This window comes from Stenella coeruleoalba (assembly GCF_951394435.1).
Source record: "Stenella coeruleoalba genome assembly, chromosome: 7".
Taxonomy (NCBI): domain Eukaryota; kingdom Metazoa; phylum Chordata; class Mammalia; order Artiodactyla; family Delphinidae; genus Stenella; species Stenella coeruleoalba.
The window spans coordinates 87677372-87704616 of record NC_137153.1 but is presented as its reverse complement, the minus strand read 5'-3'; the positions used below and the strand labels follow the sequence as shown (position 1 = coordinate 87704616).

Sequence of the window (27245 nt, the reverse complement as noted above, 5' to 3'; positions counted from 1 at the left end):
GCGGCACGGAATGCGGAGCGAAGTGCCAGACTTCTCAGTCCCCAGCCCTTGGAGACGCCGCCACCGGGACTGGACGTGGCGCGGTGTCGGACCCAACTGCCGTCATATGGATGGCATTTTCGGTTCAGCGTCTTTAGCCTGGATTTTGGCTTAATTCAACCTAAACAGCGTCTTGGAATTTTATTTTTTTCCAAAGCCTACGAGGTCCCGCGAAGGGAATTCGCGTTGGAGAGGGAGCCCGGTGTCACCAAAGAGGGAGCCGGGCGCCGTGAGTGTGGGGAAACCCTTCAGGTCCAGCCAGCAGTGGGACACTACCTCGCGGGCTCGCCTCACACCTGGCTCAGACCTCAGGCAGTCGTAGTTGTGACTGGTGGAATGAGGCGGAAAACCCGGGGGCCTCCACCACAGCGGGTCTGGATTGGCTTCGGCACACAGTCGCTTGTCTGTAGTCCAATCCTAGAGTCGCTTAGTGATAAATCCCGCTTTAAAAGGCGTTTGATAACAGTTTTACGTGTTGTAAGGCATACGGTGATTGGCTGCAGGGCTCACGGATTCGCTCGGTAGTAAACACAGCGAGGCTCCTGGGACCGCGGATTGGTCAGTGTTCCCGGGGCCGAATAAATTCCGCCGGATTCCGCGCGCTGGCTGGCGGCACATCTACCCTGGCCCCGCCGCTTCCGCTTCTGATTGGCTGTAGCGCGGCCGGAGGGGAGGAGAAAAGCCGCGGAGTAGGCGATCTCGTGTTGCGTCACTTCCGTTTACTGTGGGCCGCTGCCGTGGTATTCTCAGAGTGCGGCGGCGAACGGGCTGAAGCAGCCGGAGGACGAGAGGCGGGGTGGGCGGAAGGGGGAGGAAATCCCATCACTGGGGCGCCAGCCTGGACGTTCCCGCCTCCTCCGACACTGTCGGGTCCGATCGGAGAAGGGTCACCGCCTCCTCCAGCGAGAAGGGGGGCGGAGTCCGGCTCAGGTGAGGCAACCCTGTCAGCGCGAGCCGTGGTGGCGCGCGCGGGCGCGCTCACGTGGAGACAGTTGGGCTCTGGGGGAGCTGGATGGGCGGCGCGAGCAGGGTCTAGTCCAGGCGTCGGGGCGCGCGCAGACGCGTACCGGTTCCCCTCCATCCCCCCACCCCCGCCTACCTTGTCAGTCTTTCTGAGGTGGTATTGTTACCCTCGGAATGGAGGGGCCAGGCGGGTGGAAGGCGTGTTCTTCTGCGCAGGCGTCCCCCGTGTCCTGACGCCAGGCTGTAGGTCCAGCCGGTGGGGCGGGGCTCTTGCCCCCTCGGATCTGCGGGGCTGCGACGTTGGTTACTGGGATCGGGTGGGGAAGTCTTGGGACCAACAGCCTGGCGGGGTGAATAGAGGATCTGCGGGATGGGGTCGGGTGGCTCTCTCGCCCCCATCCTGGGTCTGTTTGAGCGACGAGGTTTCATTTACACCAGAGCAAGGCCGAGGCGGTCTGGAATGGGGAACCGGAGGCTGACCCTTGGAGGGGTGGAGCCAGTGTTTTGGAATGCCCCAACTTACCAGAGGACTACAGTGTTTATAGGCTATTATTGAATGGCCTCTGCTTCCAGGCTTCGTGCTAGGAGCTGTGGGGGATGCAGTGGTAAGAACAGCCTTCTGCCCTCCTCCCCTTGTTTGGAGGACATGCAGATTTATACTTAAATACTAACCTTAGGCAGTGAGTTAAGGGGGGTCGAAGGTTAGTTTTTCTTCTCTTCCAAAAAAGGTCGTTTGTTATTAAGTCAGTGTGCATTCTGGCATCGTGGAGGGTACTGTGGAAGCTAATTTCTGAATAGGACACAAATCCTAAATATTTAGTTTGGAGGAAAAATTTTAGGTAAAGGCGCAGTGAAATCTTGAGTACTAAGTAGTATGGTTGGGTTCTGGTTAATTTTAATGAATTGAAGTAAGAAACCCTTCACCTTCAAGAACTGAAGCAGAAATACTTCCGAAATATGTTCATACACTTTTCAGTTGTAGTAGGTAGAAGATATTACATACATTAGGATCTTTCTTTAGAGGCTGAAGAGAATGCTGTGCCTTAGACATCACTGATGATTTGTTATCCTTGTAGGGGCTGTTGTGCCTTAGATAATTTAAAAAAGGTGGGCTAGGTGCCTCACCGTTTTCTGGAGAAAGTGCATTCAGTGTTGTGATTTTGGTGGTGAGGTTGATAAGCTAAAAGATTAGCGGCGGGGGAAAAAGACCAGGTGGGGAGAGGAGAGAGAATTTTAGAGAAAAGCCCCTAAACCAAGGGAAGGCCTCCTACTATTACTTTAGTCCCCTCTGGAAATCCCAGAAAACTTGGGAAGACTGGCCTCACCACCACTGTCAGGTTGGTGACCTGCCAGGTAAGACTAACTCGTTGAGGACCTGTTCGGGCTCTTGCGTTTTGCTAAATAAATGAACCAGGACTTTTTAAAGAGTCCTGAAGTCAGCATGTTTTCTTGATTGGCTTTTTCTCTCCTAAAAGTTGTGTCAAAGCATGGTATAGTTAGCTGGGGATACTGGCAAGCTGTATTCTTCCTATTTGAGGTGTCTAGCAAAATTCTGAAAGAGAGAAGATTTGGAAGAAAAGCATCTTAGAGTGGGGTGTTTTCCTAAGCTTAGGGGTCAGTGCTCTCAAAAGAGACTTTGTCGTAAGGCTATCACAAGTAGTTGAAGTTATTAAAAAAAAAATCAGTTGGATACAAAATGCATGTAAATGTTTAGTATTTAAAGTATTTAGCATGAATTATGTTGAATTGGAGTTCTTTAGCGTGGGTAAGACTTAAAAATAGCTTGTGTACAGTGAGAAATGACAGTTTGCTGTAGTGCTGACAGAATCTTGAATCTGCCTCAGTTTCTCCTTGGAAAGGGAAAAGAAAAACCCAAGGTATTGATTCCATGTTAGTCTTCAACTTTTATTTTTTTAATATAAATTTGTTGTAAACGAATACTTTTCCTGTTTGTCAGTTTTAAGCATATGAGTTCTCTTTGACTGTACTTAACATTTCTCAAATATGGATGTTGTCTAGTAGAGCCAAATTTTGTTAGTGTAGCAGGTGGGATGGAATGTAACACCACACGGCACCTTTTGTCTAAGTATGAGGTGAACTCATGCTAAAAGACCAGCTGTTTCTGAGTGAACTATTGTTCTTACAGTTGTTTTCATCATTGTCATTACTGAGTAGTGGCTTTTAATCTCCAGATTCCAATTTTGGGAGGTGCTTTTCATTTGATTAATTATACATCTATTTACTAAAAGCTTTGATTTATCTTTCTGACAGCTCAGATTAGGAATTGTGTTAGAGTACTGACATTTTATTGTAATATAGATAGATTACTGTCTTAGTATCTAAGATTATTTTATCTGTACATAATTTTCCTTGTGATATTCTAACATACTTGAATGATATGTTTAAGGTTCCAGTATTTCCTTGATTCTAAACCACATTTTGTTCACATTTTAATCTTGAGGACAGGATGCCATAAGTAAGCATTATACCATAGCTTAACTGGCATTGTTTTTCCCCCCCCAATGTTACATGAGATAATGTTGCACTTGATAATCACTGGCATCTTAGATTTAATGAAACTTGGTGCAATTAAAAGACTTTTGTATCCAACTAATTCGTTGTTAATTGTAAGCAATTAATTTTCCAAATCTGCACTCTGAAGAAAGTTTGCTATTGAAAGGAATCCTATTGGAAGTAATATTTTTTCCTTATTCAGAGGGGAATTAATGAACTGTTTTGTTTCTTTGACAAATTTTAAAGGATGATTGACTGCTGGGTCTGCTTTTTGGAAACTGTACTTGGTGTTTTGTTACTTTGTATACTTGATAACAGTTTACAAATGCTTTATTTCCAGCTTAAGTTTAAAATGATTAGGGTGAATTGTTCCCCCCTTTCTTCCATACATGATATTGTTAACTTGGTGTAATTGATTTTTCAGTACATCTAAATTAGTTATAATTTAAAATATACTCAGCTGTCTTCCTCTAAAAATATAAGACCTTCAATTTTAAAGGTCTTTGAAATACAAGTCCTTCTGTTTTAGTCTACAGAGAGGATTTGAGGAAGGAGGACAGGGAGAAGAAAACCCACTGTTCTGGGGTTCAGTTTTGAGAGGAATGTACAGATGGTACAAAAATCTAAACACATGTAGTAACATACACTGTATTTTATTTTGAGTAGAATGTCAAAAGCAACTTAGCAGGTGAAGTATCAGTCACTTAGCAGGTGAAGTATCAGTCACTATTGATTTGATAAATTACTCAGAAGTGAAGGAATATACTACTTTGAAGGTAAACTAGGTATAAGAAATGAATTAAATCCATTTTTCATCTTCTCTCCTGGAAAGGCATCATCAATAATTGTGTCTCCAATGCTTCAGCATGGCTTTCTTCTTGATAGAAGTTTAGTTTTTTTCCTTAAGAAATACGTATCTTGATCTGTCAGGGGTGCAAGGCAATAAAAGCTATTTTTAAAAATTGCTGAAAAGGTTGTGTGTGGTGGAGGCAACTGGGATGTGTGTCAGGCAGCATTTTCTAAATAATAGAGGGAAAATATATTTAGACTGTTAAAACAGATGTTAAAATATAGTCTCAAATATATAAACAGCTAAAAGAAGCCATTGATGGATGGTTTCTATAGATTTTTGGGTACCTTTGTGAAGTTTGTATGCTCTTTAGAGCGTTAAGTGGCTACAGATGTTCTTTTATCTGGACAATCAGCTGGCTGGCTAGTCATTTTAAGTTTTAGGAAAATGTAGTACCCGAGACAGGGAAATTTCTAGAACAGTTACAGTGCAAGTGTAAAGTTCTAAATAGGATAAAGCAGTGAAGTTTGTCATAAATTATTATTATTTTTTTTTTTTTTGCGGTACGCGGGCCTCTCACTGTTGTGGCCTCTCCCATTGCGGAGCGCAGGCTCAGCGGCCATGGCTCACGGGCCTAGCCGCTCCGCGGCACGTGGGATCTTCCCGGCCCGGGGCACGAACCTGTGTCCCCTGCATCGGCAGGCGGACTCTCAACCACTGCACCACCAGGGAAGCCCCTGTCATAAATTATTTTGAAGTTGAAGTGCAATGCTGTCAGACTCTCATGTAACTGACTGTCTTGAGCATGCCCATCTATCAGACAGCATTCTGCCGGTGGGCCACCACCTTGGCTGACCACCTCCCTGACAGGTTTGGGCAGACCAAGATCTTCCCCTTATTACAGGTGATCCTGCCACCAGGAATGCATTCTGTCACCCAGCCCCTCTTCTCCCCAAGGCTCTGCTCCCTGATTCTTGTTTGGCACCAGCCTCATGGAAGGCAGGGTTGGGAGGAGCCAGTGGTAAGGAGCAGTGGGAGGAGAAGGCAAAGCTTATCTTGCATCCTGCTGACCTTCTAAACTGGGGTCTGTTATCACTGGTGAAGGCTTGGCAGTGTGGGCTGTGGTGGTGGTGGCGGTGGCGTGTAGCATTGGTAATAAGGGAGGATTTGAGGAAGAAAAGAGACGAAAAGCCCCTCCTGCCAGCTTTTCCAGAATCCTTGCTCTAATTTTCACTCCCTTAGCTGTTATTTTACACATCTGTCTTTTCACTCAGTTCCAATCCTTGACCCTGACCCTGCTTTTCAGCTTCATCCCCTCACTCCCTCCAATTGCCTGATCCTTATTCCTAGCCTTTGCTCACACTAGTAATTGCTTACTGTCTCTCCTCTGAATATCCTGTCATCAACCACTGGGCCCATGTCTTCCTGGGGGCTACTCCCATTACTGCAAAGTGAAGTTTTGTGGATGGACCTAGGATCATATCTCTTATCCTTCACTTGCTGTACTAGTTGGGTGATGTTGGCCCTAGGCATGGGGAAGACAGTCACTGCTTGATCATCATCCATAAGAGAGAATATATGTAAAATACCTACAGGACCTCGCTCTTAGTAGGCATTCAACCCTTTCATCCAACTAATCGAAGTATAGTGGTAAGTGTGGTGCAGTGTTACTTACACTGCACAGGTGCTTTGACCTGTTTGCTAACATAGTAACAGGTTAAAGGCATACTTTGTGAGTGGTCTTGGAAGGTGATATTGCTGAGAAAATGCTAAGTGATTTATTTTGCAAACTTGAGTAGCACAGTATATGTATAAATCAAAGGCTGCCTTTACGCTGAAGTCCCATTTATCCTATATTTTTAAAGAATGAGATTGCAGGGAATTCCCTGGCGATCCAGTTTTTAGGACTCCATGCTTTCACTGCCGAGGGCCCACGTTCAGTCCCTGGTTGGGAAACTAAGATCCTGCAAGCCACGCAGTGCGGCCAAAAACAAACAAAAAACAACCACCACCCGAAACCGAAACAAAACAAAAAAAGAGATTCCACATACATGCGCTTTCTATATATGTAAAAATTTAGGGCTAATAGCCCCAGTACGTGCTGCTGGGCCCCTTTTCTCCCTTAGTGCATCAGCTGTCTCTTTTTGCAGCTTAATTAATTAATTAAAAAATAATTATTAAAAAAAGACTATGTGAGGGCTTGAGGTACTTCCCTGTGAGGAAATCTTTCATACATAGGCTTTGACCTTTATTTTGGATATTCTGAGACTTTTTCTTTCTGGCTTTTGGCTGATTGTAGGGATAGTTGTGACTCTCAGAAAAATGACTGTTGGGTAATATGGTGTTACATTTCACCTAAATACAAAATTCATTCAAGATAATTTACGGAGTTTTATATCAGGCACTTTTGAAGAGAGAGAGAAATTATAGTCCCTGGAGTCAACAAGAAGTTTTAGTAGAAGCATTTTGACTTTGCACTAGAATATAAGTAGGTCACTAATAACTTTTCTTATTCAAGCTGAATTATGAAGTTTTAGGTCAGCTAATCCCTAGGAATTTTTTTAAAGAAATTTATGTATTTATTTATTTTTGGCTGTGTTGGGTCTTCGTTGCTGTGCACGGGCTTCCTCTAGTTGCGGCAAGCAGGCTTCTCATTGCTGTGGCTTCTCTTGTTGTGGAGCATGGGCTCTAGGCGCACGGGCTTCAGTAGTTGTGGCACACGGGCTCAGCAGTTGTGGGTCGTGGGCTCTAGAGCACAGGCTCAGTAGCTGTGGCACACAGGCTTAGTTGCTCCACGGCATATGGGATCTTCCTGGATCAGGGCTCAAACCTGTGTCCCCTGCATTGGCAGGAGGATTCTTAACCACTGCAACACCAGGGAAGTCCAGCCCTAGGAATTTTGAACTGGAAAACAAGCTGGTAAAGTGGGAGAGCTGGAGGGTAGGGTGAGATGGTAAGGGCTTCTGGCATTAGCTTGACATCCCCAGTCATGCTCACTTTTAGTCATTGATGGATTTCCTTTTTTTTTTAAGATTTATTATTTATTTATTTTATTTATTTTTGGCTGTGTCGGGTCTTAGTTGCGGCACGCAGGATCTTTTGTTGTGGCACGTGGGCTTCTCTCTAGTTGTGGCGTGCAGGTTTTCTTTCTCTAGTTGTGGCGTGCAGGCTCCAGGGCACCGTGGGCTCTGTAGTTCTGGTGCGCAGGTTCCAGGTCATGTGGGCTCTCTAGTTGAGGTGCTCGAGCTCAGTAGTTGTGGCTCGTGGGCTTAGTTGCCCCGCAGCATGTGGGATCTTAGTTCCCTGACCAGGGATCAAACCCACGTTACCTGCATTGTAAGGCAGATTCTTTACCGCTGGACCACCAGGGAAGTCCTGATTTCCTTTTTAATACACTTAATCTGTCCAATTTCTGAGCTGCCCTGACACAGCAGAACCAGAGAGACTATAAAATTAGTCATGCTGACAGATGCGGTAGCTGGGGTTAACCTTGGGCGCCTGTGTGCCTACGTAGTCCCACTTAGTTGATCAGACCAGAATATGGATGAATGTTCTAGGACTCCAGAACTTGTAACCCCATCAAAAATCCTAGCCTGCTTGACTGGGACCTTGCCTAGTTTTGTTCTCTTACATTTATTTTCACTTACGTCATCTCTACAAGTGGAGGCAAAGTTCTGTTTAGTTATTTTTCTGGTAGGGTTTTATCTAGATTAGGGATATTGAACGTTAAGAGTTCTTAGAATGTTAAGATGCTTCTTGCAGGTGTAGCCTTGCAGGTCCTGCCTGGCAGATCAGCAGCAAATCACTTGATATGTTGTAGATGATGTTTGAGTATGGGTGTACATTTCTTTATGAACTAAGTATATTATTGAAAAGCATGTGGGTAGGTCAATATATAAGTCAAACAGTTTAAAATGTGCTATTAACTGGCTTGTTCCCCTAGAACACAAATGAACTTTTTTATTAGTCTAAGTAAAGCACTATTAGGAAAGTAAGTCTATTGAGAAAAGTCAACTCTTGATTATTCATGTTAATGTAATAAGCAGTGGTATAAGTATATTTTCTTAATTATATTTAGTTTGCAAATTTCTAAAACTCTGTTCCTGTATAAAAAATATTGTAGTGTACACTTGCTTTGGGTCAAAGTTACAAATTGATAGATTACTTGCTGTATATCCTCCTGCCATATAGGCTCATAGTCACATTTTGAAATCTTTTAAAGAGACCTGGGGCTTCCCTGGTGGCTAAGTGGTTAAGAATCTGCCTGCCAATGCAAGGGACACGGCTTCGAGCCCTGGTCCAGGAAGATCCCACATGCCGCAGAGCAACTAAGTCCGTGTGCCACAACTACTGAGCCTGTGCTCTAGAGCCCATGAGCCACAACTGCTGAAGCCCGTGTGCCTAGAGCCCATGCTCTGCAACAAGAGAAGCCACCACAATGAGAAGCCCGCGCCCCGCAACGAAGAGTGGCCCCCACCCACTGCAACTAGAGAAATCCCACGAGCAGCAACGAAAACCCAACGCACTCAAAAATAAATAAATAAAAATTTTTTAAAATTATTAAAAAAAGAAAAAGAGACCTGAAGCTTTTCCCCTTGGTTTGAAGGCTTCAAACAGGCAGCTTTTGGTAAAACACTTACCTTCTCAGCATGAACTCTTTTATAGCTTTTAGACTGGATCTCTGAGTTTGCTAGAGATGCTTGTGAGTTTTGAATAACCATGATCTTGATTCATGATTCCCTTCCATCACAGTGGAGAGTAACACATTTCATACCTCTCAAACTAACTGAATTTTAAAAATACACTTTCTAGATCCAAAACTGTTTCAAGATAGCCATGTTGTTTAGATTTTTTTAAGATTGCGATTTGAACTTCACTGTATGACAGAGATCCAGCATGAACCAGGTTAAAGTAAAAGGGGAATTTGTTGGCTCATGAAATAGAAAGTCCTAGGGTCATGCTAACTACAGTCATGGCTGGATCCCATTGTCTTGATGTCATCAGGACATTGTCTTTGGTATTGCTTCCTTCTTTGTTGGCTTCATTCTCAGATAGGCAAAAATTGCCACCATCAGCGTTAGATTTACATCTCTCTCACAGCTTGCAATCTGGGTGAAGAGAATATCTATTCTATTCTATTCTCGCTCTCTCTTTTGAAACAGTCAATCCATCATTTCTCTCCTGTAACACTGGCACTGATAAGGATCCCAGTGAGTGAGAAATACGGAACATTTCATGAATTTGCTTGTCATCCTTGCTCAGGGGCCATGCTAATCTTCTCTTTATGGTTCAAATTTTAGCACTTGTGGTGCAGAAGGGAGCAAGAGATTCTTTGTTGATGGTATCAGCAAAAGTCCCCAGGGCAGACTCTAATTGCTGTGGCTTGGCTCACATATCCATCTCTGAAACAATCATTGTAATCAAGGGAAGTGGTTAAGAAATTAGCCAGGCCTCTCTAGATCATTTGGAGGAACCAAAGATCATCAGGAACTCAGAGGTTTGGAGGCAGTCTGATCTTTTCCAGCTGGACTAAGAATGGGTAGAAAGTGATTTACCCCAAGGACATTAGTAGACAGACCAAAAGAAAAAAAAAGGTGTCCCTTGGAGATAGTATTTGAATATTGATTTGTGGGGTGATGTTAACAAGTTTTACATTGTTTCAGTTATTTATTGCTATGTAACAAATCACTCGAAAGCTTAATGGCTTAAAACCACAAAAAGCATTTTATTATTATCTCTAAGAGTTCTAGGGGTTGACTGGGCTCAGCTAGCTGATTCTCTCTTGGGGTCTGTTACGTAGTCAGATTGTGTGTGGGGCTGAAGTTAACTTGAAGTCATGTCTGGAGGCAGGTGTTGACTGTCAACTAGATTTCAGCTGTGCTTCCTCACAGAATGGTTGTTGGGTTCTAAGAGGAAGCCAAAAAGACCAGGTGAAAGCGGTGTCACTTTTTATGACCTAGCTCACAAGTAGTCACATAGTGTAACTTTTGCCATAGTCATAGACTTGCCTGGCTTCAAGGGGAGTCGACGTAGACGCCCACCTCTTCATGAGAGGAGTGTTGATGTCAGACCGTAAGAAAACATGCAGTATGGGAGACCTTCATGTGGCTAGCCAACTTGGAAAATGCAATCTGCTATACACGTTGACTTATTTCAAGTGACCAGTTTTTATAAAGAACATGAAATATAAATTAGGCTATGCCAGTTCTTGGGTTGTCCTTATATTGACCAGTTTCTTTGTTGCCTAATGTATCATATAGTATCACCAAAAAATTCTCCAGCATTCTTTCTCTCTTCCTAATAGCACTCTGATTTCTTTGTTGTGAATTATCTCCATCCCCTTCATGTATAATCTTGTTAGGTGGATAAATCAGCAATCAGCCTTCCATCACAGAAGGAAAAATAGATCCTTCCTCTTTCTTCCCCAGCACAATCACAGGTAGGGGTGGGTGGGTCCCTAAGTTCAGCTATATTAGAAGCTCTCCCTGGAACTTTGAATCTTGAGCATGTGATGTCCATAACTGAGGGAACTGTTGGAGCCCATTTATTGCAGGGGCAGTAGCCCAAGGAGACTCTTCCTACTGTACCAGTGTGATTGTGGATTTTGCTTCCTAGCCCTTCCAAGCTCCTGCTGTCTGGTTCTTCAGCCTCCCAAGTCTTTGAGCTCTCAGATGGCTTTCACTCGAGTAAACCAGAGTTGAGTGCTGTTGGTTGTGTACAAGGCCTTAACTGACAGACCATCATAACTACAGTTAGCTGTATTTTAATACCCAAATTAATTAAATTTCTTTAGTTATCCCAGAAAACTCAATTAAGAAATTATGTTATGGTAAATTATTTTGTTAATGACTTGTTAAAACAGTGATTACTAACTTTTACTACAATGGGGCCTCTTAATGCTAAGTGGCCTCTTAGAATCAAAGAAAGGAATTTGGATTTCTCATTGACCTAATAATAGTTTGGGGACAGCAGTGGGAGATTGGGGATAAAACATATTAAGTATATTTACAAAAATATCCTTTACAACAGACAGTGTCATCTGTTTATCCATATGGTTACATAGCACTTTATTCTTTAGTATCACCAAGTATACATAGCAGATACTGTCTGTGCCCTGACCAGATCCCCTTGGTCCTTTTTACTGCTTCTGTGCACCAGTTATGCAACTTTGAGTGAATCTTTGCTTCTAACGGCTTGTGTCTGTGACTCTTTTGAGGACTGTCTTTGAGGACTGTCTTTGAGTGACTGGCTTCACTTTGTGCATAGGCCCAGAGAGCTTGAAGTGCTCCATCTCCCTGGAGAGGTTCTTAGCTGTTGACTGACTAACGCAAGGGCTATGAAAGACCAGTTCCCTTGCCTTGAGACGGCTCAAACTCAGTTACTTATACTCCAGAGTTCCCCTGCTGGACCAGGCTAAAGCTGGGATTTTGCCCCAGATTGCTCCCTTGCTTGGCCGCTGCTGCTTCTCTCTACTGCTTCCCATTCCCAGTTTCTCCTGGGAGCACTTCCTTGATAAGTCAGATGTACTTGAATCCTCTTAGGTAGGGTTTCCCACAAGCAGACCCTAAGACAGTATGACACTAAGCCTTTTTCATATTCATAGTCTTTGGAATCACTTTGAGGCATCACAGTAATGCCCTGCTGTTTCCATTTCATTCTTGGAATACTGACTTGTGGCACTTTGGGATGGCCAGAACATATATTAACAATCACATTAGTGAGTCAGCTGTATTTCTCGTTTCATTTAACTCATAGCTCCATTTTTACTTTAATTGAGTTATGCATGCGTTACTGGATTTTTTTTTTTTTTTTTTTTTTTGGCTGTGTTGGGTCTTAGTTGCAGCATGTAGGATCTTTTGTTGCGGCATGCGTGCTTCTCTCTAGTTGTGGCGTGCAGGTTTTGTCTCTCTAGTTGTGGTGCACAGGCTCCAGGGCACGTGGGCTCTGTAGTTAGTGGCACACAGGCTCTCTCGTTGAGGTGCGCGGGCTCAGTAGTGGTGGCGCGAGGGTTTAGTTGCCCCACGCATGTGGGATCTTAATTCCCTGACCAGAGATTGAACCCTCATCGGCTGCATTGTAAGGCGGATTCTTTACCACTGGACCACCAGGGAAGTCCCTTGTTGCTGTATATTAAATAGCTTCTCTTAAAAGTCAGTCAGTACACTGACAGCAGTAGGTTGCCCTTCACTATATATAACTTATCCTCACCAGTCCATTCAGAAAGATTGGTCAATATTTATTTATTTATTTATTTTCCCTGCTGCGCCATGTGGCATGCGTGATCCTAGTTCCCCCACCAGGGATCAAACCCATGCCCCCTGCATTGGGAGCACCGAGACTTAACCACTGGACCACCAGAGAAGTCCCAATATTTACAGTATTTAATTGCATTGCCTGTCATGTGATATAATAGCTATTTATCAATATTTAAAATTGCATTATAGGAAGCTTTCTATCCTAAAATGGTTTAAATAATATAGGAATTATCTTTTCCATAGCATTCAATAGATATTTCCTGTAAAACTACTTGGTGCTCGTGCCTCTTCAGGGGAGAAGTAATTCTTTGGCAGCTCTTTCTAATTGTGTGCGTGGCGGTGGGGACCAATTATGGTCTGTTCATGCTCTCTTTTTAGATTTTTAAAAAGAAATTTTACCAAAGATATATATGTAGTTTGCTAAGTACACATCACTTAAGGAATCAAATAGTTCCACAGATTTTTTTTTTTTTTTTAGTTCCACAGATTTTTAAGATGAATACTAGGCCCTGGCCTCCCTGCTCCCCATTTCTCTTCCTCAAGACTCCCACTTTCAACTCTTTTTTTTTTTTTTTTTTTGCGGTACGTGGGCCTCTCACTGTTGTGGCCTCTCCCGTTGTGGAGCACAGGCTCCGGACGCACAGGCTCAGCGGCCATGGCTCACGGGCCCAGCTGCTCCGTGGCATGTGGGATCTTCCCGGACCGGGACACGAACCCGTGTCCCCTGCGTCGGCAGGCGGACTCTCAACCACTGCGCCACCAGGGAAGCCCCCACTTTCAACTCTTAACTAATTCCTTTGATATTTATATACATATGTAAAAAGCCATGCTTGGAGCTTCTTAATTTTTCAGTTTAGGCATTATCTATTGACTTCCCCTTGGTTAGAGATAAGAATTTTGTTTTCTATGAGTTTGTTAATTTCTCCTTATGATTCTACTGCACACTCCACATTCCTCCATCCCCCAGTATAGTTAGAATTTTCATTAGATCAGCTATTCTCAAAGTATAGTCCAAGGACCCATAGGGACCTCTGAGAGTTTTTCAAGGAGTCTATGAGGTCAAAGCTATTTTCATATTGATATAAAGACTTATTTGCTTTTTTCACTTAATTCTTTCATGAGTGTACACTCGTGTATGATATTGCAAAATCCTGAATGCAGAAGCAAATATGAGAATCTAGCTATCTTCTGTTAATGCAAAAATGTAAAACAGTGCCACTCTTCTCATTATTTTTTTTCGGGGGAGTATAGTTATTTTTCATAAAAGTTAACATGTAATTGTTTATTTTTATTTTATTTTATTTTATTTTGATTTTTTTTTTTTTTTTTTTTTTTTTTTTTTTGCGGTACACGGGCCTCTCACTATTGGGGCCTCTCCCGTCACGGAGCACAGGCTCCGGACGCGCAGGCTCAGCGGCCATGGCTCATGGGCCCAGCCGCCCCGCGGCATGTGGGACCTTCCCGGACCAGGGCACAAACCCGTGTCCCCTGCATCGGCAGGCAGACTCTCAACCACTGCGCCACCAGGGAAGCCCTATTTTTATTTTATTTTTTAAAAATTTATTTTTGGCTGCGTTGGGTCTTTTTTAAAAATTAATTGATTATTTATTTTTGGCTGCGTTGGGTCTTTGTTGCTGCACGCAGGCTTTCTCTAGTTGCGTTGAGTGGGGGCTACTCTTGTTGCAGTGTGTGGGCTTCTCATCGTGGTGGCTTCTCTTGTTGCAGAGCACGGGCTCTAGGCGTGCGGGCTCAGCAGTGTGGTGCACGGGCTTAGTTGTTCCATGGCATGTTGCATCTTCTCAGACCAGGGCTCAAACCCATGTCACCTGCATTGGCAGGCAGATTCTTAACCACTGCGCCACCAGGGAAGTCCCTGTCATTGTTTATTTTTATTTAAAAATTAATTAACAAGTGTTTTTAAATGTTCTGTTTTAAATTCCCTAGAGCTTTTAAAAATTTACCCTAGTTCCTCATCACAGCCTATGGAAGGGCTCAATAAATGCTAGTTGAAGATGTCTGCACTGCCAGTGCACGTGTACTACAATACTAGATCTTTGGCCTTCTGTTATTTTGGTTCTCTCTTTCACTTTCGGGATGATCACCTCTTGCCCAAAAAAGCTATGCATTTCCAAAGCCATTTACCCATCACATACATGGGGAGGGGCTCTAACTGTCAGAGGAATGTTACAGTGGCTGTTTGTCACTGGCAGCTGTCCAGTCTTTTGAACACCCCCACCTTTCCATTTGGAGAGCCTGCAAATTGTGTGTCCCATTTCCCAAGGTAGAATCATCATTACAGGGCAGATGTGAGAACTAGGTTCCCTTGGTCGTAGGTACCTGAGTGGGGTCTGGATGCAGATGTGAGCAATATGGAACAATACTGAGCATTTAGAACTACTCTGTCCAATCCAGTAGACATTAAATTAATTAAAATTAAATAAAATTAAAAGTTCATTTCCTCAGTCACCCTAGCCACATTTCAAGTGCTCAGTAAACACATGTGACTAGTGGACAGCATAGCAACTATGCTGTTGATTTCTGTCATTGTAGGAAGTTGTATTGGACTGTGCTGGTGTAGAAGGTGCAATGGCAGCTCTCTTCTGGGCAGCTAATCCAGAGCAGGATCCATGGAAAGTAGAGGTAGTAGTGGCAGTAATGGTTTCCACGATGTGCTTGGGTGCTCTGGGGCATTCCTGTATCACTCTCCCACCCTCCTGGAGATTTTGTGAGCTTCCTAACATCTTTTTACCATAAATCCCTTTCTCCTTAAATCAGTTGAGCGGACTGATTGTATCCAGTTAAGGGCTCTGACTTACCCTGAAGTATTTTCTGACACTCTGGATATATTGGAAGGAGCAGTTGAATAATCTAATTGGCCAGTTTTATGGCTAAAATTAGCTTTTATATTAGTGGATTTGATTTCTATTGCTAATCTAAATGATCATAAATTGATTAAATGATATTAAGATGAAAGAATATTGCCATTAAGGAGAAATTAGTTTGGAGTTATGTCTAAACAGATAATTCAACACAGTTACTAACTTAGAGAATAAGTGTTTCTCCAGGTTTTGATGATCATCTCTAATGTCACTATTTAGTTTCACAACTTCCAGGCCCCCTTAAGAAGAAAGGAATCCTTAGCCTTTGTACTGCCCTGATGAAGGCCTGACAATAAGGCATAGCGGGACATTCCAGGCATCCCTACAGTGTTTGGAGAAGAGCCTGGAGAACTTGAGTTGATCTCAAGGATTGTGTCAGGGCATCTAGTGTAGGGCTGACAATCTCTAGGATGACAGGAAGTTATATGAACTGTTTACCTATTTTGCAACATTATTTAAACCTCTGTTTTCGTTGGGGTCATGTTTAGCTACCTCAGTAGTCTCTTCTCATAGGTTTCTGGGCCCTGGGAATCTCCTCAAAATGGTGCTTTTGAGACCACAATTTCCTTGCTACTTATGCCCTTTCTATAGAAAGGGGGATTGAATATTAGGAGTTTGACGTTTTAGTGAATGACCTTTTGTGGAAAAGAGTGGTGGTTTCTCTCATACTCAAGATAACTGACATTACAAAAAATAAGGAGGCTGTTTTTCCTCAGATGATCATATTTCTGCTGCTTGTTGAAGAAGAAGGACATTGGACAGAATGCCCATTTAATGCTCCATTAAAATACCATTTATTTGGGAAGTTAGTCTTTTATGTTCCCCTCTTCTGTTAAGTCAGAATAGTAAGCCCTACCTGACAAGGTTGTTTTGGAGATTAGAGATAATATAAATAAAAAGTACTTAACACAATGACTAGCACATAGAAGACTCTCTAACAGTAGTCACCATTGTTTTATTATTACTACTACTGTCAGCACTGCAACAGTTCTACAACATTGGTTCCAGTCTCCACAGTAGGAGAGAAAGCAATAAACTCAGTGCCTGATGCTGCTTGCTTTAACCTAACAAGGCTCCAGTCTCTTAGTTCTCAGAGTGACTCTGAGGCTGGTACAGCTTCCTAAGACAACTCCTTGTTTTATTTCTTTTGTTTCTTGAACCAGAATGTTTCTTCCCTGTTACTGCTATAAAATAATTGCCTCCTTGGAACTTGACATTTACTACTATACGTGTTTACTTTCCAAGTCAGGAGCTATAGACTTGTGAGCAATAATTGCATTTTGTCTAATCTCCCCAAAGCCTTGAGCTCTGTGGTCCCTGGTTGATTGGGTGGGGTCAGGGGCTCATGTGCTGCTGCTTGCCATTGTTGGCCCTTCACTCCTAGCAGGGAATCTTGATAAAGCAAGAAGGGGGCAGCAGGAAAGTACGTGTTTTAGTGATGTATTTTGTTGTTGGAAACTCTTCAAAAGCTGAAAAAACACAGGACGTAAAAGAATAGGCCAACACGTGGCCCCTGCTTTGAGGCATTTTACCATCCATTTGTAACTTTCCAGGTACAGCAAAGGCCTGTGCTTAATACTCTCAGTTGGCACTGCAGACCTTTGGTTTTTATGGATTTAGAGTTTGTCATTTTTGTTATTTCCCAGGGATCTTGAAGGAGTGTGTTCTGTGGTCACTTGTCATTTCACTCAGTCATGACTTGGCCTGCTCTGTAGGGCTGGGCCACTAAAGCAAGTGGGCAAGCCTGGTGTGCAGCTTGGCATCCATGTGGCCTTCTGCTTGCAGTAATCCTTGTGAAGTGCCATAATGGTACTTGTGAATTTGGAGATGTGCAAAGATCTCAGGGTGTATGCCTTTAGAATGTCAAGGATCTACCATGTTTTGTTTTGTTTTTTTGCGGTACACAGGCCTCTCACTGTTGTAGCCTCTCCCGTTGCGGACCACAGGCTCCAGACGCACAGGCTTAGCGGCCATGGCTCATGGGCCCAGCTGCTCCGCGGCATGTGGGATCTTCCCGGACCGGGACACGAACCCGTGTCCCCTGCGTCGGCAGGCGGACTCTCAACCACTGCGCCACCAGGGAAGCCCTACCATGTTTTTTAAAATTTCATTTAATATTGGGAATTCCCTGGCGGTCCAGTGGTTAGGACTTTGTGCTTTTACTGCTGAGGGCGTGCGTTGAATCCCTGGTCAGGGAACTAAGATCCCACAAGCCATATGGTGTGGCAAAAAAAAAAAAAAAAAAAAAAACCCAAAAAAATTATTTTTATAAAAGTTAAATATATGTATGTATTTATATTTTAGAAGCCACATAGTTCCATTAGGTTTAGAGCTAAAAAAATAGCAGTCTTCTGTCCCCCGTTTTTCCCCTCCAAATTCCCCCTCCTTAGAGGCAGCCACTTTCACTTGTTTTAGTTGTTTCGTCTGCTACTGCTTTCTGTATTTCCAAACAGCGTTCTTATATTACTATTTCTTGGGGTAGTATTTCAGACAGCATTTCTTGACTAATAGGGAAGGTGAGAATTTAACCTTCTTACGCCACTTCTCCTCTGCCTCCCCCACACACATGTATTGGCCTTCCCTTACCCTTCCAGTATCTCAAATTTGGCTCTGTGTTCACATTATTAGGACTCTGTAAACAAAACACATAGGGTACGGCAACTAAACAACCATGTATTCTTCCTGGAGTTAATAACTGTCCCATTTAAAATTCTTCTTGGGCTTCCCTGGTGGCGCAGTGGTTGAGAGTCCGCCTGCCGATGCAGGGGACATGGGTTCGTGCCCCGGTCCGGGAAGATCCCACATGCCGCGGAGCGGCTAGGCCCGTGAGCCATGGCCACTGAGCCTGCGCGTCCGGAGCCTATGTGCTGCAACGGGAGAGGCCAAAACAGTGAGAGGCCCGTGTACCGCAAAAAAATAAAATAAAATTCTTCTTGTTTTTTTATGACCTATCTTCACATTTTCATGGAACTGTTAACTTCTTAGCGGCTCTCAACTATGTCATGTGATCTCTCCATTCCTTTTTTCCCTTGGGGAACTCCTTGGAGTCCCTCATATTCCTGCTCCAGTCTGCTCCCCAGTCCTGCTGCCTAGCTCTCATTTCGGGCTTCAGCATCATCTTTCAAATTCTCTTTGCCTGTTTTCTAGGATGCATCTGCAATTCCTATATTCTTCATCTTCCTTTTCTTGGTTTATTCCCAGCTTCCTGAAGCACAAGGTTTAATAGCTTCCTGAGAAGGGATATGTGGGAGGTAGACTTTTGGGTTCTTGCTTGTCTGGAAAATGCCGTAGTCTCCCCTTACAATTGATGTTTGGCTGGGTATGGTCTAAGTTGGAAGTAATTTTCTCGGAGAATTTTAAAGAACCTTTTACCTTCCAGTATTGCTTTCGAGAAGTCTAATGCCAGTTTTATTCCTGATTCTTTGTTAACTCTTCTTTGTTAACTCCCCCCACTTCAAACTTTCCAGATCTTTATCCCAGGTGTTTTAAAATGTCACTGTAATGAGCCAGGTGTGGGATTTGTTCATTCATATTGCTGAGCACTTGGTGGACCTTTTTAGTGTGAATAAGTAACTTCTTCAGTTCCGAGAATTATTCTTTGTTGTTTATCATTCTCCCCATTTTCTGTCTTTTCTCTTTTTGTATTCAGACTTTGGGCTTCATTAGTTAATTCTTTTTTTCTCTTGTTCATTCACTTTTATTTCTCCTTTGCCTTGTCTGTGACATTTCCTCAGCCATATTATTATCTTCCAACCCTTCTAGTAACTTAAAATTTTTTTTGCAATTTTAAACTTCAATATTTTTTTTGTTTCTGGAATATTTCTTTTCAAAAAAAATTAAAAACATTCTCTTCCTGTTTCATGGATATCGTATCTTAGCTGAGGATGTTAATTATAGGTGTTTTTCGCCCTTAGTTCTGTTTCTTCCAGATGCCTTTTTGTTTGTTTGTTTAGGGCTCTTTCATGTTGCCAAAATCTTGGCTGTCTGTGCACCGATGCTGTACAGAAATACTGAGACAGTTATGGAGGAGAAAGAAAGAGTGCCTTTATTTCTTTGCCAGGCGAAGAGGGAACACAGTAGGCTAGCACCTCAAGAACTGTGCTCCCCTCCCTGGGGAATAGGGAGAGGTCTTATAGTCGGGGCTCATGGTCAGGGGTATGCAATAAGGACGAAGGCAGTAACAGTCTTGCATTCTCCTGCAGAGTTTCAAAAGGATGAGATTGCTGACAAGATTAGGATGTGTGCAGGGTCTCAGATGGTCTCCTCATCTTCTCCGGTCCCTTTAATCTTGCCTCAGGTGGTTTCTTACCTGCTCCTCCCTTGATTAGCAACTGTTTGACTCTGCCCTTTGGAACTCAGGGAAGGTCATGGAGGCTGGAGTTTTGCCTACAAGAAATGGGGGACAAAAAAGCCTCCGTGCCTGGGAGCCCCTTAGGGCCGCACTCGGTTTCAATGTTAGGGATTTTTCCCCTCCAGTTTGTGGTGCTTCTTCCTGACTGATTGGAAGCTGAGTGAATGGGCCTTGAGGACTGGTGGGCTTCACTGTAGGGAAGTTTGATGGGGACCCAAGTGGTCTGTTGGAGGGATTCCCTGGGTATTTGAACCCTGGGCTGCTAGTCTTCTATTGGTGGGTGGGGTGGGGGGAATGTCTTACCTTCTAGTGCGGACTTTAACTTCATGCTCCAGCTGTGGGTTGTAGCAGCTCGTCCCAGCCTCGTGTCCTGAGTACAGAGTTTCTCTGGTTCAGCCACCAGAGCCCAGCAGGGGACTGCTGGCTTCTTTCCCGAAGAGGCTTTCCACACCCCCTCCACCAGCCCGTCAGAGGCAGGCGCCCTTTCTTTGTCTCCTGTAGCACCTTGTACTTCCTACCACAGCACTTGCAATACTTTATTGTATTTGAATGTTGATTAGTCTGTCACCCCTGAGGGCAGAGATGGATCTGTCTTGTTGATCATTTTATCTTTAGTGCCAGGCACGACTGTCTGTCTGCATGTGTTTGTATCCTGGGGTGTAACCATTAGATTCTGCCTCCCTCCCTCCCAGAGGACCAGAGGTTCCTTCGCTGGAGAGGATAAAACAGGGTTTTAAACTTTGTGGCTCCTTCAGCTTCTACAGTCTGTAGGCAGAAGGCACAGAACAGCGCCACTTTGGGGGTTATTGACCCTGTTTTCTAACCATACAATGAGAGTGTGTCATGAGCACTAGTCAAGGAGTTAGACTTTGAATCAGCAGTCCTGTAGTTCCTAGGAAGTGTAGCAGTTTCTTAGGAGAGGACAAGCAAGTTCTTGTTTCTGATGAGTCCAAGAGATGAAAATGTAGATACGTAATGATTCCAAACTCAGCTTTGGAAAGTGATCCACCCATAGTCCATGCGGTCTCTTCTTTATTCCTTTTTTTAATTTTAACATTTATAAAAAATTTCAAATGTACAAAAAATAAGCTTTTGAAGCAAATGCTAGACATCATGTCATTTCATCTGTAAGTATTTCAGTATGTTATCTCTTTAAAAACTACTCTTGAAAAAAAAAATCAGAATGCCATTATCACACCTAAGGGGGAGAAAAACCTAGTAATTCTGTAGTATCATCAAAGATACATGTGATATTCTAAGCAGTCAGTTGGGTTGGCTGTATAGAAGCCCTACAGGTGAAAATGGAGTCTGAGCAGATGGTTTTGGAGCTTGTTCATCTCTTGTTTTTCTTCTTTTTTTTTTTGAAGTTTAATTTATTGAGCTTTATTGAGGTCTATGTACATACCATAAAATTCCTTGTTTTAAGTGTACAGTTCAAATATTTTTAGAGAATTTGATGTGTAATCATCATACCCCAATTTTAGAACATTTCCATCATGCCCCCAGAAGTCCCTCTTCCCACTTGCAGTCCTGCCCCGAGCCCAACCCCGGTCCCAGAAAACCACTAATCTACTCTCTGTCTCTATAGCTTTACCTTTTCTGTGCCACAGGTATGGAACGTCCATTAGATTATTTTTTTATCGAATAGACTTCCAGCCAGTCCCCTTGTCTTGACATCATCTTCACTCCACTTCCCCTGGCACCTTGGCAGCCAGTTCTGAGCCTCTGGGTGGGTGGGGGTTTATATATGTCAGGTTGTTTTAGCCACTGCCAGTTTAGGATTCAGCTTTCTGGGCATGCTAAGTCAGTCAGCATGTATTCGTTTACCTGCTCACCAGCTTCCAAAATGCTATTGATATTTCTTTCCCACTCTTTTTTCCCTTGTGGGTTTTTACCTTTAAAACAATAACAAAACCAAAAAACTTTAAGGGTGGAGAGGGTAAATGCATGAGTGCAATCTACTACCATCTATAACTGGAAATCTTCCCCACTAATATTGATATGCCCTTTTTATTTATTTAAGGTTGCTAAAAGACTGTTTATAATTTCTTGGAGTTTATTTATTGTCCTCAGGGAGTGCAGAACTCTGACTTCTCAGGTATAGATAGATGTTGCATCACCCACACACTGGTCTTTTCTAACATGGACCCTAAGTGTTAAAAGTGGGTCATGTAAGGGTGAAGGGGAGGCTGTAAACAGCCCGTAGCTGATCTGTGTGTGTGTGCAGGCTTCCAGGGCTGTTAGCCGAATCAGCATTTGCTCCTTATTGGACAGGTGTTCAGTCTGCGTGCCCACCATCAGAAACATCACGAGCTTTGAAAGGTCCAAGCTTGGTCATTCATGCCTCCCTCTTTTTTTTAAGATTTTTTTTTTTTGATGTGGACCATTTTTTGTGTTTATTGAATTAGTTACATTGCTTCTGTTTTTTGTTTTGGTTTTTTGGATGCGAGGCATGTGGGATCTTAGCTCCCCGAGCAGGGATCGAACCCGCACCCGCTGCATTGGAAGGCGAAGTCTTAACCACTGGACCGCCAGGGAAGTCCCCATGCCTCTCTTGTCGTCACACCCTCTGTGCCCTTTGACTTAAGCTCTTCTGCGTCTTAACACTTTCTTTTTTTTTTTATAGGATCATGGATTTTCCTGGCCACTTTGAACAGATCTTCCAGCAGCTGAACTACCAGAGACTTCACGGCCAGCTCTGTGATTGTGTCATTGTAGTGGGGAACAGACATTTCAAAGCCCACCGCTCGGTACTAGCAGCATGCAGTACACATTTCCGAGCCCTGTTCTCTGTGGCAGAGGGAGATCAGACCATGAACATGATCCAGTTGGATAGCGAGGTAGTGACAGCGGAGGCCTTTGCCGCACTGATTGACATGATGTATACCTCCACCCTCATGCTGGGGGAGAGCAATGTTATGGATGTCTTATTGGCAGCCTCTCACCTGCACTTGAACTCTGTTGTTAAGGCATGTAAACATTACCTAACGACAAGGACGCTGCCCATGTCTCCCCCCACCGAGCGCGTTCAGGAGCAGAGTGCCCGCATGCAGCGCTCCTTTATGCTGCAGCAGCTGGGACTGAGCATCGTGAGCTCAGCCCTCAATTCCAGCCAGAGTGGTGAGGAGCAGCCGGCCCCCATGAGCTCCTCGATGCGCAGTAACCTGGACCAGCGGACACCGTTCCCCATGAGACGCCTGCATAAGCGCAAGCAGTCTGCAGAGGAGCGGGCCAGACAGCGGCTCCGACCCACCCTGGATGAGTCTGCCATCTCCGACGTTACGCCAGAGAATGGGCCGGGGGTTCATTCTCGGGAGGAGTTCTTTTCACCAGATTCTCTGAAGATCGTGGATAACCCTAAAGCTGACGGGATGACCGACACCCAGGACGACAGCGCCATCATATTTGACCGGCCCTTTGGTGCTCAAGAAGATGCCCAGGTGCCCAGCCAGTCCGACAACAGCACCGGCAACGTGACCCAGCTCTCCATGGCCTCCCGCGCCACTCAGGTCGAGGCTAGTTTTGAGCAGGAAGCCACACCTGAGAAAAGTGGTTTTCAGTGCGAAAACCCTGAGGCTGGCCTTGGTGAGAAGGAGCACATGAGAGTGGTGGTTAAATCTGAGCCCTTGAGCTCTCCTGAGCCTCAGGATGAAGTGAGCGACGTGACCTCCCAAGCGGAAGGCAGCGAATCGGTGGAGGTGGAGGGAGTGGTGGTCAGTGCCGAGAAGATAGACCTCAGCCCCGAGAGCAGCGACCGGAGTTTTTCAGATCCCCAGTCTAGCACTGACCGGGTAGGAGACATCCATATTTTGGAAGTCACAAATAACCTAGAACATAAATCCACTTTTAGCATTTCAAATTTTCTTAACAAGAGCAGAGGAAGTAACTTTAGTGCAAATCAGAACAATGACGATAATATCCCAAACACCACTAGTGACTGCAGGCTGGAGGGGGAGGCCCCTTATCTGTTGAGTCCAGAGGCTGGGCCTGCAGGTGGGCCCTCCTCAGCCCCTGGCTCTCACATGGAGAACCCGTTCAGCGAACCCACAGATGCTCACTTCGTCAGGCCTATGCAGGAAGTGATGGGCCTGCCATGTGTGCAGACCTCAGGCTACCAAGGAGGAGAACAGTTTGGGATGGATTTTTCCAGGTCTGGTCTGGGGTTGCATTCCTCCTTCTCCAGGGTAATGATGAGCTCCCCTAGAGGTGGAGCCAGTAACTTTCCATACTACCGCCGCATAGCTCCCAAAATGCCAGTGGTAACGTCAGTCAGGAGCTCACAGATCCCAGAGAACTCTGCCAGTTCCCAGCTAATGATGAACGCGGCCACATCCTCATTTGAAAATGGCCACCCTTCGCAGCCCGGCCCCCCGCAGTTGACGAGGGCATCTGCTGACGTCCTGTCAAAGTGCAAGAAGGCCTTATCGGAGCACAACGTCTTAGTCGTAGAGGGGGCTCGCAAGTATGCCTGCAAAATCTGCTGCAAGACTTTCCTGACCTTGACAGATTGCAAGAAGCACATCCGTGTTCACACAGGTGAAAAACCCTACGCCTGCCTCAAGTGCGGCAAGAGGTTCAGTCAGTCCAGCCACCTGTACAAACACTCGAAGACCACCTGCCTGCGCTGGCAGAGCAGCAACCTTCCCAGCACTTTGCTCTAACCCGACCTCTTGAGATAATGCTGAGGCCAGTATCAGGACCTAAACTACAGTCTCTTTTGGTTGGTGGTTAATGCCGTTGGGTTTGAGGCTTCAGGCTGCGAATGGCTCATGCAAATTTCGATGACTAATAAATGGAGAATTAATAGGTGTAGTGCTTGTACTGCTACATTTCTGAGTGAAATGTACGCTTTCAGAGAAGGGATCCAATCCCTGAAACCAAGTTCTTCCTTAGGGTTGAGTAATGCAGTCAGAAAGTAGTTTGGAATCGATGTCATTAAAAGTGGCACATTTGACAATTAAAAATTGAAGTGCAAAAGTTTTTTTTAGCAATTTTTGTAAAACTCTGAAGCATTTAAATTTCCTATATACCTTCTGATGAGATTATATACCTGTACAGTGATGCAAGATAAACTTAAGTGTAACCAGTGGCAACTTTGTGCCTGTCTAAAAGGAAGGCCCTTGAGGACATACCTGTCTGCCAAAAATGCTTTAAAGTTTATCATGAGCTAGTCCTAGGCTTCAGAAAATACTGTACTTTTTATTTTTGTCTGATTTGCAGTCACAGACACTGCACTTTCATGGTGCTGACACTGGGTCCAGAGCGAGCATTCTCTGGACTATTAGGTGTATATATACTTTTGAAAACATCACTGTTTGTTACATAGATGTTTTAACAATTTTTCCTGGCTTTAAAAACAAAGTTGTAAAAGGAGTATGTACTTATAGGGAGCAACAAGTAAGGTATTGTTTCTGTATGTGCTGTTTTAGCAGTATTTTAACCAACTTGTATTACATATGTTACAGTTCCATGTTTGGAAGTCAGAAAAGAGCTAGTGTTTGTCTTTGTTCTGATGGTGTGGAGTCCTGTTTAGTGAGATCTTTTATGGCGCATTTACCCTTTGTTCCGTGCAGATTTCGGGGGCTGGTGCAGCCTGACACATCTCACCCAACGACAAACCCGTTGTCTGCTTCACTTCTTCACATTCATGCCACATATGGCATCTTTCCCGGGCCTAGATTACTGTTTTCAGGTAAAAACTAACCAAAAGTGAAATCAACCCCCCTCCATCGTGGGTTTTATTACTGTTCTATACTATCGTTTTAAAGTACAGACCCTGAACTTTTGTTGTTGCCCCAACCCAATACTGAATGTTTGAAATCCAAATGCAGCAGTATTCATGGGTAAATATAAATGGGTTGGGCAGCCCAGAGCATAGAAGTCACCAAGCAGCATCTGAGACAGTTTGAGGAGACATCTGGGTGACTGCCCTGGGCCTCCCTGGACCCCACTGCTTCTCTTCCCCAGCCCCACCTGTGGTCTTCTGACACTGTGCCATCGGGGCTCTTGGTAGCAGCTGTCAGGCTGAGCCCTGGCTCATGAGCTTCCAGGGGAAAAGCACAGGTTAATGTGTCTCTATAGAGCTCATGAAGTCAGTTTAATTCATGCATGAACATGAGTTTTTATACAGCTTTTTTAGACACAAGCCATTGTGCATAATTGAGTGAAATCCTTCAGTTCTTACCTTTGTTTAGAAAGAAAGGTAATCAGCGAGTGTTTTCTCCTCTTAATCTAGCGTACGCAGTTACACATCTGTCTGTGGATAAACTTACAATGTTCATTGCTTAGCATCTCCTATGAACTGATTCCCAGGGAGGAAAACCAAAAGGGAAACCTCTGATTCCTCTCCTTTCAGATGTGGGGGAGACGGCTGGAGGCTGTGGGATCACCTGTGAGGTTCAGCTGTGTGTGGCGAATTGTTAGCAGTCATGCTCTGACTTGATGTGAGGAGGCTCCACATCCACCCCTCTGTGGGGACCAGTGACTCGTGAGATTAACCCTGGGAGGCAGGTGGGTCAGCATGGAGAACGAGAGAGACCCTGCCTGGCTTGGGAAGAGGAATCGGTGGCACCCGGAGAGCAGTGGCAGCCCTCCTCCCCTTCCACCTTGAGGAGGAGGTGCCAGGAAGCCGCCCCCTCACCTGAGCTCCAGCTTAAGTGGACTTGCTTCGGGGCCTATCTCTGACACAGTGGCTGGAGCCCTGCCTCTCCACTGCTAAGTGGAATCTGGAATCTCTCATCTACCTCTTAGTCAATCAGTTCCTACATGTGAGAAGCAAGCCTGTGAGCCAGGTCCTCGTACATGCTGTAGCACTTAAAAAATAATTCAGAGGTTCCCTGGAAAACCAGTCCCAGGGTTCCCACAAATTGGTAGTTTCTACCTGAATTTTAACTGGTATTGGGTACCTGGATTTGATTGGTTAGCCTTAATTACAGCTTGGCATAATCATTTCTGGTGACCAAATCATAAGGTTCTATCAGGGCACCTGTGTCAGTGGTGCTATGCTGGTCAAAATTTGAGACTTTGAAATAAAAAATTTGTCGTATTCATGCCTCTAACTAATTGTGTTCTTTTTCTTCGCCTTAGGTTTTTAAGGTTGAAATAAAAAAATGAAGTAGTATTGCTTTCTCTGCTAACCCTGCTGTGACCAGTACTTTTTTTTAAAACCAAACTTCCTAGAAGATTCTCTCATGCTGTGGTTAATAACAGTTACTGGTCATCAGTCCCTCGTGCTTTCCCTGAGCTTTGTCTCTGAGCTGTGGACAAGGGTGATGTGTTGTTCTCACCGCAGTTTTACTCCTAGTGGGCCTGCCAAATCTTGCGCTTTCTGCCGCTCCCTTACGTGCCTCCCAGGCTGAAGACTCCACTCTCCAGTATGGCTCAGCTGCGGGGAAGAACTGGAGCCCAGGTCCCTCAGCAGGAGCAGGGCTTTGGCAGTGCTGGTGGCCTGGCCT

The 27245-nt window shown here is 44.4% G+C and overlaps 1 protein-coding gene across 4 annotated transcripts; it reads left to right on the top strand.

Moving 5' to 3' along the window:
- Nucleotides 1-559: 559 nt before the first annotated feature.
- ZBTB5 (zinc finger and BTB domain containing 5) lies at nt 560-27130 on the top strand. Of its 4 annotated transcripts, XR_013829295.1 has the most exons (4): nt 560-969; nt 22418-24477; nt 25365-25483; nt 26147-27130. XR_013829295.1 is itself a non-coding variant. In XM_079928009.1 (3 exons), exon 2 carries the CDS (start codon nt 22422-22424, stop codon nt 24450-24452), a length of 2031 nt encoding a protein of 676 aa, XP_079784135.1. In that variant the 5' UTR covers nt 560-969; nt 22418-22421; the 3' UTR covers nt 24453-24477; nt 25365-27130. The 4 variants fall into 4 exon arrangements, 2 of the variants coding, with proteins under 2 accessions (XP_079784135.1, XP_079784134.1); XR_013829296.1 differs by having other exon boundaries at nt 22418-25483; XM_079928009.1 differs by having other exon boundaries at nt 25365-27130.
- The last annotated feature ends 115 nt before the right edge of the window (nt 27131-27245 follow it).

Coding starts and splice junctions, on each gene's coding strand:
- ZBTB5 (XM_079928009.1), top strand. CDS start 22,422: ATGGATTTTCCTGGCCACTTTGAACAGATCTTCCAGCAGCTGAACTAC.